The 10,836-nt window shown below is 36.4% G+C and overlaps 1 protein-coding gene across 1 annotated transcript; it reads left to right on the top strand.

Annotated features, from left to right (window-relative positions):
* Positions 1-4,760: 4,760 nt before the first annotated feature.
* LOC104113357 (uncharacterized) lies at positions 4,761-6,899 on the top strand. The gene is made up of 4 exons (XM_009623488.4): positions 4,761-5,050; positions 5,158-5,272; positions 5,360-5,480; positions 5,899-6,899. The coding sequence occupies exons 1-4, from the start codon at positions 4,950-4,952 to the stop codon at positions 6,705-6,707; spliced, it is 1,146 nt and encodes a 381-aa protein (XP_009621783.1). The 5' UTR covers positions 4,761-4,949; the 3' UTR covers positions 6,708-6,899.
* The last annotated feature ends 3,937 nt before the right edge of the window (positions 6,900-10,836 follow it).

Here is a 10,836-nt window from a genome sequence, read left to right as displayed (position 1 = left end):
GTTCGATCACGACCCGACCGTCTAGACTGTCTTATTTGAGACATCAATCTTTTTATATCAATCATTGCATTTCATAATACTTTCACATCTTTTCATTTCATTAGCACTAGTGGCCATAATTATAAGATCATTCTTGGCACGTAGGCCATATTCAGTATTTCATGCTCACATTATCAAATTCAAATATCATCCTCATCATCAACAACAAACACAATTCAAATCAAAGTGTGTAGTACACATGTGAGCAATTTAGAGTCTAATGCACATTGAGACTTTTCACAAAATTTGGCATAATAGCCTTCATTTGAACTTGACTTAAAATCGAAATATTATTAATGCACAACCCATATTTTACCACATCCTCGATTGGTAACATAACATGAATAGAGCATTTGGGATGCTTGTTGAACATATATCTTTCAAACTAATTTTACTCGGAATAGCCAATTTCATAATGAATCACTCTGGACTTACATAATTTACATGAATATCGTGGGATTCAATTCTAAGAGAAGAGTTTAGCCAACATACCTCACTTGAGTCTCCTTACACTCTAAATATTCCGGAATTCTTAGCAACTTCAATCTATTATAGAAATATAACAAATTGAATTAAAATTAGGAAGGTGATCATGGTTCGAGCTCATTTGAGCATTTTATCAAACACTAAGTGTGCATTAAGGTTCCAAGGTCCCTTTTATGGAGAATTCCATCATCCCACAATCCAATCTTTGTCATTTTTAGCTCAACAATCTTTCTACACCCTTTGATAACACATGCATGTAAAATAAATAACTCTCATGCCCAAAAATTATCTTGCTAGTTACCCACTTTCAGAAAATTTCGAAATTAGGGTTTAGGGTGTAGAATCTTATCTCTAGGATGAAGACCTAGTGAGCTTCCCTTCTTAATCTTCCAAAACTTGAGCAAGAATTGAAGAATAATTATTGAAGAACACCTTCTCACTCTAGGGAACTCTCTCTCACTCTAAAATATCAGATTATGTCTCAAAAATGGCCCAAAGAGTGTATTTAACGAAATAGACTCGGGTTTTAAAACCCAAAAATGGAGCTCCGGAACAAGGTATGCGATCGCATAACTGATATGCGGACCGCATATCGGTCGCATAATTTGTTACAAAATAGCCAAAAGAATTATCTGTGTATGCGGTCACTATGCGGTTCGCATAACTGTTATGCGGTCACATAATGCACCGCATAACAGTTATGCGGTCGCATAGTTGCTTCCAACTGACCCAATTAACTGCCTCACTCTGCGGCCATTATGCGGTTCGCAGAGTGGTTTTGCGGTCGCAGAAATGCACTTTTTCGAAAACTTTTCCTTTACTTTCCGATGCATTGTCCAGCCTAAAAAGTCCGAGCCGCGGCGAGCTTGCTCGCCGCGAAGAATTTCTACAATCCTCAAACATGTAAGCCTAGTCCGACACTATGAAACATTATTTTCTTTGCAAACTTTATCGAGCTTTACACTTAAGTACTTTGAAATTTTTCGGGGTGTTACAATGCACCCATATTCCTGGTGGACATATGCAATACACTCTTTGATCTTTTACCTTATGGACGCTTCAATGTGTGGAATCAAGACAAGAGAAATTAAGTCAACATCCAAGTTGAAGTAATTCCCACTGAATGTGTCCATTTCACAATTGTGGGTGCCAATGTATTTACCCACAACCCACATATTTGTTTTCTTCTTCTTCGCACGCAGCATCCAATTACAACTCGTAAACCATCTACGGCAAACAACCTTGTATACATCCGGAGTTGACTCCCATACCGTCATCTCACGACACTCTTTTACGCTGTATATTTTCACCATCCTATTTAGGCGCGCTTTATCAGGGAAAAGCATACCCTTTAACAACACTGTTGGTCAAGACTTATCCCACATTGCTGTTCGAATTCCGTCAGTACCCCTTGTGAGGGTATCCACATATGGCATATTTGGCAAATGATCAAGGTAGGGAATCTCCCTTGAATGAAACGGCACGTGGGACTCGTACACTCTTGGTCTAACGGGGGATAGAGCATTCTCCTTCGTTAAATCAGGTCCAGCATTCTCTTCCTCCTCATCATCACCCTCATCAGGGAAGGGTGTGTCATCTCCGCACTCATCGACATTGTTGTCATAATCAGTGTTCTCTTTCTGACTCTGTGCATCTGCCAGATCCCGATTAAATATGTCATCTTCGGGCAATTGAGTCAGGACAGGACGTTCAAGTTGCTCGTTTTCACTGCACAACCAACAAAATAATGAGTTACTCAAATTGATAAATACTTTTCATATAGCTATATCACTTCACTTACAAATCGTAATGTGTTGACATTCCATGATAGACATCATCCTGTTGGTGATGACTCCCGGATGGATCACCATGATCCAACACACCAGAACTATGCATATTCCAACTAGGCATTGGTTCATAACTTATAAAATTCATATCTGGCCAGTACCCACTGTGGAATATATGAGTGTTAATAAAAATTCAATACAGCAAAAATAAACTTCGTAATACAAAGGAAAATTGAAGTTTACCACTCGTCTTGTGGATCATGTAAAGTAGGAGAGAAATTATTTTCTCGCTCCTCATTCGCCCGTAGAGATAAGTTTAGATCAGGCCAAACTTTTTCAGCTTGAACCTGTTTGGCTAAAACTGCTCTAAAATAACCACCCGATGACCGGGGGATATCCCTGCTTTACGCAACCTCATTATTGAGAACGTCTTCAGCCTTGACGTACATTTCCAATATTTTTATCAAAAGAAATTCCCAGTATTTATCCGGATTCCTCAAAAAATCACTTAGAGTTTCATCAGCCTCGATGTTAAACTCAGTATAAAAAGTAACCCCTTGCGGAGTGACAGAATACGGATATCTTCCGGTTACTTTAAGGTTCACCGAACATTTGCTCACATTCATTTTTTTACATAACAGTGATACTAATCTATCATACTCCATTGTAAGTGAAAACTTAACATGACACTGTGGAGATAAACTATAGCTTACTGAGTTATTCGCCACCACAACCTCACCCCCCCCCAATATAACCCCAATATAATGAAACTCTAATTTTTCGCTCATCAGAAATTATGACAAAATGCAAACACAACTTAATGAAGAAAAATTTAACAAGACTTGAGAATTTTTCTGAATGAAATTTTACAAAATCCTTAACATATTTAAATAAGGCAATGCCCAATCCGGGGAGTCGAATTTTTTGAGGTATAGCGCCTTAAATAAGGGCGCTATACCCATTTGGATTATTGTTATGTCAGTTAAGAATAGAATAATAATTGGTAAGCCCACAAAATATGTATAGCGCCTTAATAAACGACGTTATACTTACCCGTCTTTTCATATTCACATATAACGCCCCTTTAAAGGGCGTTATACCTTAACGGAAAAACGACCGTTAAGGTATAACGTCCTTTAAAAGGGCGCTATATGTATTTTGGTCACTAAGTTTTTTTCCACCAATTTTTGTGTCTTGAGTCCAAAAACTCAAAATTTTGGTTCCGATGTCATTATATACAGGTAAAACCAAGCTCATGATGCACCCCGGCCTCCGACAAGATAAGTCAGGCTCGAGACATGGTGCAAGGGACCGAAATCGAGCCAAAAGTCCCACCGAGCCATAATCCGTGGGCATGACGCCTACCCTCGAGAATGTCGAGGTCATTGTTCCGGAATTGGTCCTGGCTTCGAACGACTTCGAAAAACATTGTTGGACAATTAAGCATAGCCAACAGAAGGTCGAAACATTCGTGACCGGCCGGATATCACGGCGGGAATCGACACGTATCGATAAGGAACCAGCAATCAGTTAATTAGAAGATATTTTTACCTTTTATAGAGTTGTACCTAAAGTAGGACTCCCTTGTAACACGCATATCAAAGCAATATATCGTTATTTTCTCTGTCACTAGCACTTTCTCTTTTTCATTGGTGCCGGCCTTGGTGAGCCCGACTCGAGGATGACTATTTCACTAAGGCTGGAACTATCATACTCGTGTGGTTTGAATTTATTTTATCTTTATTTGTTCAATAGTAACTTAATATATCGCTTTGTATTAAATTAATCCGTGTATTATTAAAATCACTTACAAATTCAATTGTTATCCAATTTTAAAGGTAAACAGTCATTTATAGCCCAACTTCTCGAGGCCAATCTGTTCATTCACTCGTTTGTCACTAGAAGCATGTCCTATGTTTTGCTCACTTGTTTGCCACTAGAAATACTTTAACTTCTTTTTCGTTGGACAAATTTAACGTTATAGAACTCTGAGTAATCACTGTCAGAAAAAGTCAGAGGAGCATATTTGAACCTTTTTTATAAATATTTTGACCCGTAACTAAGAACAAATATAACATGATTTGCTAATAGTATGATGGAAGGTAATTTTAAAACGTTTCTAATAATAATAGGGTAAATATAAACATTTTCAAATGAAGAATGGAACAGTGAAGCGCACAATAGAAAGAAGAGTGGATTAGATAGTATATTATGAGGCTGGGGTTTGCCTAGCAATTTCCCCCTACCGACAGTGACAATTATACATCATAACTTTTTTCAATATAGCTAAGTATATATTACCCCACAAGGACAAAGCTCATGAATGGTCAGGAAAGAGGGAGAGAGAGCAAAGACCCTTTGGGCCTGGGGAAGCAGGCATGTGTATCAGTGGGGGACACTCTTCACTACTCGTATATCATAACAAACTCCCCCCTATGAATTATTGTGCTGAATGACATATCAAGTAGATTATTTTAATATAAGTGCTACCTCCCCCCTAACACTTGGAAGTCACAAGACATGATTTCTAGCCCTTCTAAACCTCAATTTAAGTACCAGAATTTTTAGTTGTTCTAGTTTTATACATATTGTAGCTTTTTCTTCTTCTTCTTCTTCTTTTTTCTCTGTTGTTGAAACATGCCTAAACCTGGTCCAAGACCCTATGAATGTGTTAGGAAAGCTTGGCATAGTGATAGACACCAACCAATCAGAGGTTCCCTTATTCAAGAAATTTTCAGGTACTTTTTTTTTCCTTTCCAATCATATTAATACATATTCAAAACCATTTTCTTTATTAAAGAAAAGAGAAGTTGTTTTTATGATTGCTTATGTCTGTTGAGAGTAGGATTGTGAATGAGATACATGGTTCAGCAACTAAGAAGAACAAGGAATGGCAAGAGAAGCTCCCTATAGTTGTCTTGAGAGCTGAGGAAATTTTGTATTCCAAGGCCAATTCTGAGGTTGAGGGTCTAATGCTTTTACCAATTTCCCCTTTTTTCTTAACTATCTATTTTGTGTATTATTCTTACCAATTCTTGTTTGCATAGGCTGAATATATGGATCTTAAAACTCTTTGGGATAGATTGCGTGATGCAATTGACACTATTATTAGAAGGGATGATAGTACTGAATCAGAATCTAGAGACCTCTTGCAACCTTGCATTGAAGGTACCCTTGATCTTCCTTTCCTTTTTTTCATTTTTCCTGTGCCAATAATGATTTTCAGTTTGCAATGCGACAACATCTCCATTCTAACATTTCAAGTTCTGTAATTTGTGACTTACTTTCTTTAGAAGTTGCCTTGGAAGGGGAGCTTTGCCGTAAATGGTAAAGTTGTTGTCAAGTGACCAGAAAGTTACGGGTTCGAGCCGTTGAAACAGCCTCTTGTAGAAATGCAGGGTAAGGCTGCTTACAATACACCCTTGTGGTACGGCTCTTTCCGGACCCCGCATATAGCGAGAGCTTAATGCACCGGGCTGCGTTTCTTTAGAAGTTGGGATTCTGGTTCTTGATACAATTGTTTAGTTATGGTTCTGGTTAGTGGATGATTTGATTGAAACATATTTTTGGTTGCATGATTGATTAGCTGCTTTGCATTTGGGTTGCTCTCCAAAAAGATTATCAAGAAGCCAAAGGAACAGTTCTCCAAGATATTATCTAAGCCCTTTAACTCCAGAGTCTAACTCTGGAAATTCCCATGACAAAAATAGAGGAAATCCTATTCCTAGCAGTCCATTTTTCTCCAAAGATCATAAATTTATATCAGCCACAATAAAAATTCCAAACCCTTCTAGCTCAGAAGCTAACAAAATGTTTCCTTTCTCAACTCTGAAATTTCCTCCATCTGTTGGTATACAAACTTTGCCAATGCAGACTGCTCGTGCCTCGCCTAATTCTTGTTCTATGTATCCTTTGTATTACGGTTCTCAATTTGAACCTTCTGGTCACAAATTTGGCTCTAGACGTGATCCTGATTCAAATGCTATGCTTGTGGATGATAACAAGAGGTTTGCTCCAAGAAATCCTCAGTCATGTAACTTAAACGCTTCAAACGTAGCTTCTCGGGCAGATTGTGAAGATGTAATTGGGTGTGACTTATCGCTGCGTTTGGGTTCTTTTGTGGTTCCGTGCACTAGTGTTGACAACACTTTGCCTGAGAAGAACAAAGATGGTGATATATGCAAGTTGAATGATCTAACTCCACAATTCAACAGAGGTTTGTCTTTCTTCTTTAAGGAAAATGCTGATAAAAATCAGCTCGAATCATCTTCAAGAAAAACGAGCTCCAATGGAAAAAATATGAAAGTAGCGTCAGTTTTGGAAAAGCGAAAGCTCGTTGAGGATCAGCAGATTTATTGGCCGGTGAAGCTCCCTTTTACCAAGTTCAGGTCATAGGTTATTAACTTTTCAGTAGTTACTTTGACAAATTTTGGAATAGGAAAGTGATAATCTGTGTGTTGTAGTCTCCTAGCTGTAGTTTTGCATTTGCTTTGATGAGGTTTGTTTGGAACTTTGTATGCTGCAAACTGCTCCTTTTTGAAGTGTTTAAACTTTAAATTCAATGAGTTCCAAATCCTTGAAGAAAAATCCAATGCTTCTTTCTTTGTCCGCTTGACTTTTACATTCAAGATCCATGACCAAAAAAGGGTAGCCCGACTAAGCTCCCGTTATGCGCAGGGTCCGGGGAAGAGCCGGACCACAAGGGTATATTGTACGCACCTTACTTTGTTTTTCTGCAAGAAGCTGTTTCAACGGCTCGAACCCGTGACCTCCTGGTCACATGACATCAATTTTACTGGTTACACCAAGGCTCCCCTTCTCTGTATACATGGCCATAATGGTCCAAAAATTAGACCACACTATTAACTGTGGCAGTAATGATGTGGTGGGAGTCAGGATGAAGTAATTGATAAAGAAGGTCTTGTTGCTTTTGAAGTGAAATGAAGGGTCTTTTTCAGAAAAGTCCCACTTTTGAAGTGTTGATATCAATGAATTCCAAATCCATGTAGAAAGAAGATCAAGTGCTATTTTCTTTGTGAACAAGGCTGTTTCTCTGCTCTTAATCTTCATTTGGTATATCTGTACTTTAAAAGAGAGGTGGGGGCTGGGAAGGAGGCATCTGCTTGTGATTCTTGCATAAACCCCACTTGGATTGTACATTCAAGATCCATGAACAAAGCCAAATGGTCCCAAAATAAAAAGATAAGACCACACTATACATACACTGTAGAAGTAATGAAGTAGGGTGTAAGGGATGAAATTATGGACAGGGACCTTGTTGCTTTCCAACTGAAGTGAAGGATCATTTCACAAGATCTGGTTACTGAAATGGGGATAACTGGACCCCCTTCTACTAGTATTTTCTTTCGGTACATCTGGTATTTATATGAAACTAAGTAATGCAAAACATAGTGTGAGCGTTATCAAGTTAAGTGACATGTATTTTTACTTCAATTATTTACTAGTAAGGTTAAATTGCTTAATTACGTGTAACACAGTGTGAGTATCACACCTTTGTCTTTTTCTTTGTGTGTGTGTGTGTGTGTTTTTTTTCCTTTTCTAAAAAACCAAGTGCTGGAAATGATGTTAGTGAAAGGACTGCAGTTTTGCACATGACCTATTTTCTTTTTACTTCTATTGTATGAGTTGAGTGAGTGATTTTCACACTTTATATACCATCATAGTTCTTGATTCGAAAGCCACTATGTCACAGGCAGATTTTTTGAAATCTTTTTTATGGACTTCATAAGAAAGAGGGGCCCTTTAGTGGTGACATGAGTCATGGAGTACATTGATATAAAAGTTTTGTACCTAAAGTTAAACATTTATTCAAATGCATTTACCATCGCAATTTTTAATTTCATTTCTTGAAAGAAATTTTCTGTATAAATGAGCTTTCTATTCTGCCTAAACTTAGAGATAGATAATATGGTTATTGGGCTTGCCATGTTCATGCTACTAATCTTTTCAATACCACTATTTTGTATATAGATCCATGATCTATAACATTTTATAGAGATGAGTTTAAGTTTTATATGCTGATAACATAAAAGATTTTTACACTATTAGTGTAATTAATTAGTTATAACAAGTTATTACATATAGGGGTCGTTTGGTTGCGAAAAAAATTATCGCAAGATTAATTATCTCGGAATTAGTTATTCCATCATCTTATAGGTATAAAAATAACACGACAGTTCCGGGATTAGTTATACCACGATTTTATCTCAACCAAACGTAAGATAAATTCATCTCAAATTTAATCCTAAAATTAATTATCCATTATCTCTTACCATTTCTTGAAACATTAATATGGATGTTATTAATGTTTGTCCTTCTAAGTGGCAACATTAAACAAACTCTTGCCTCGAAACCACCCCCAAATAGGGCCAGTAATTCATGAAAAAACTGAATAACCATTATCTACTGGTTTCAGCAGGCCAGCAGAGAAGATTGTCTGCTCCAGTACCTAACAAAGCAGTCAGAGAAAGAAATGTCAAAAACAATGTCTTGAATTCCGGGGTCCTACCTGTCTAGTTATCTTTCTTGTATTTTCTTAGAAGGATAAGTACATTAATGGAAAAAGAAAAATACAAACATTACTGAAAATATTCTCCTCGCTTATGGTGAAAGTTGTTTTTTAACAACCATTGCAACTTTTACTTCATATTACCTGTTGTAGTTAATCTTAATACTAAAAAGACTTCGTATCAAAGTGGAGGCAGCGCTTCCATCTTAAATGGGCCTAAGCAGCGCAATGGTTAAATAAAAAAACAGAGAAAAGGTTGGGCAAAATTTGGATTCAAATTTTATGGGATCATCAACAACCTTTAAGGTTCTCAACGCTGAACCCATCTTATTTTTAAAATTATGGATTCATATCTATTATTTTATTATAATTTAATGAATTTTAAACATATATTTGTGCTTCATGTTAAAAGTATGGGGTTCGGATGAACTAGTTACTGCAACTTTGCATCTGCCCCTAAATCTTTCTGTGGTTGCATTTGTCTTTTATAACATGTTTGGCCAAGTTTTCCAAGTCCAAAAGCACTTTTTTTTTCAAAGTTGAAATGTGTTGGCCAAGCTTTTAACAATGCTTTTGACTAGAAGCAAATGCAGTTTTGAAGAAGCAAAAAAAAGTAATTTCTCCCTAGAAGCACTTTTTTGAAAAATACATTTGAGAAAAATATACTTAGAAATACTTTTTAAAAGCTTGGTCAAACACAAATTGCTGCTCAGAAGTAATTTTCAAATTAAGTAGTCAAACACAAATTGTTTCTTACCAAAAGTACTTTTGAGAAAAAACATTTCTCAAAATAAGTTGATTTTAGAAGTTTGACCAAACAGGTTATTAATGTCCTAAAATGGTTGTTATGTTCTATCATTCGAATGATATAATGGACTAATCAACCTCAAGTAATATATACGTTTTCAATAAGGAAAGTTTACAACGACACTTTCTGTTTACATGAATTTTATGAACAATAAATCACCTATCAATCTGATAATTTTCTTCTCTGAAGTTTTAATTGAGAATACACCAACTGAAGAAATGCTGTCTTCTATTAAATCCACTAGTTCTGGACATACCCGTTGCGCGTACAACTCATATTAATGAGTACAGAGTTTATAAATTACAAGAATATTATTTAGACATATAATTGTGTTATGAAATAAAAATTGTTAAACTAAAGAAATAAACTGCCTCACTAAATTTTTTATCAGATATATGGGTTATGTATTTTGTTTAGAAGATCGAACAGAGCAGCACGATGTGTATGTTGACTTGTATCCACATTGCTCACAGTATTTTCGCCCTTTCATGACCTTCACTTCTTTGTAGTGTAGAAAGACAAGCTTGAATCGCAAGCATATAGTTCTAATAAAATAAACAATATCTTTAACATGAAAAAAATCACAATTATATATATATACAGGACATGGTGTGGCTTCAGATTTCCGAGGATATGGACCTTGACAGGAAGGTATGGAGATCGAGCATTAGGGTTGTAGGTTAGGAGGTAGTTGAACATTTTTCTACTTCGTTCCGACTGATAGGGTTTGTCTTAGATTGCTAGTGGTTAATGTTGTGTTCACGCTATTCTCCCATTTTTCTTTAATGGTTATTGTTATTGCCTTTCAACTATTTTCTGGTCCTTATAATGTTGTTATTATTTCTATGGTTTCTGTTGATGATACTCATATATTATCTTTTTCGTCTTTTTTGTTTTCTTGAGCCGAGTGTCTATCAGAAACAGTCTCTCTATTCCATCGGGTAGGGATAAGGTCTGCATACACAATTACACATTATCCTCCCCATATTCCTTACTTACGGAATTTTATAACATTGTTGTTGTTGTTGAGTCGCAATAAACTAAGAAGTGAGGGATACAATGCTTTTTGTAATTTCATCGTGATTATGATTGATTATTATTTTTCCATTCATGAGGGGTAAAACTTTAGTGCTTAAGGATTTCATTACTGGTACAAAAGTCTATTGACTACTGGAAAAGAAAAAACA

The sequence above is a fragment of the Nicotiana tomentosiformis genome, chromosome 8 (assembly GCF_000390325.3).
Source record: "Nicotiana tomentosiformis chromosome 8, ASM39032v3, whole genome shotgun sequence".
Lineage (NCBI taxonomy): Eukaryota > Viridiplantae > Streptophyta > Magnoliopsida > Solanales > Solanaceae > Nicotiana > Nicotiana tomentosiformis.
Note: the sequence above shows the minus strand (reverse complement) of the source record. Positions and strands in the feature narration are given on the sequence as shown.

Excerpts from the sequence above, each read along its gene's own strand:
- LOC104113357 (XM_009623488.4), top strand. The coding sequence starts at position 4,950 with ATGCCTAAACCTGGTCCAAGACCCTATGAATGTGTTAGGAAAGCTTGG. Across the intron at positions 5,051-5,157 it reads CTTATTCAAGAAATTTTCAG|GATTGTGAATGAGATACATG; the intron begins GTACTTTTTTTT and ends TGTTGAGAGTAG. Across the intron at positions 5,481-5,898 it reads CTTGCAACCTTGCATTGAAG|CTGCTTTGCATTTGGGTTGC; the intron begins GTACCCTTGATC and ends ATGATTGATTAG.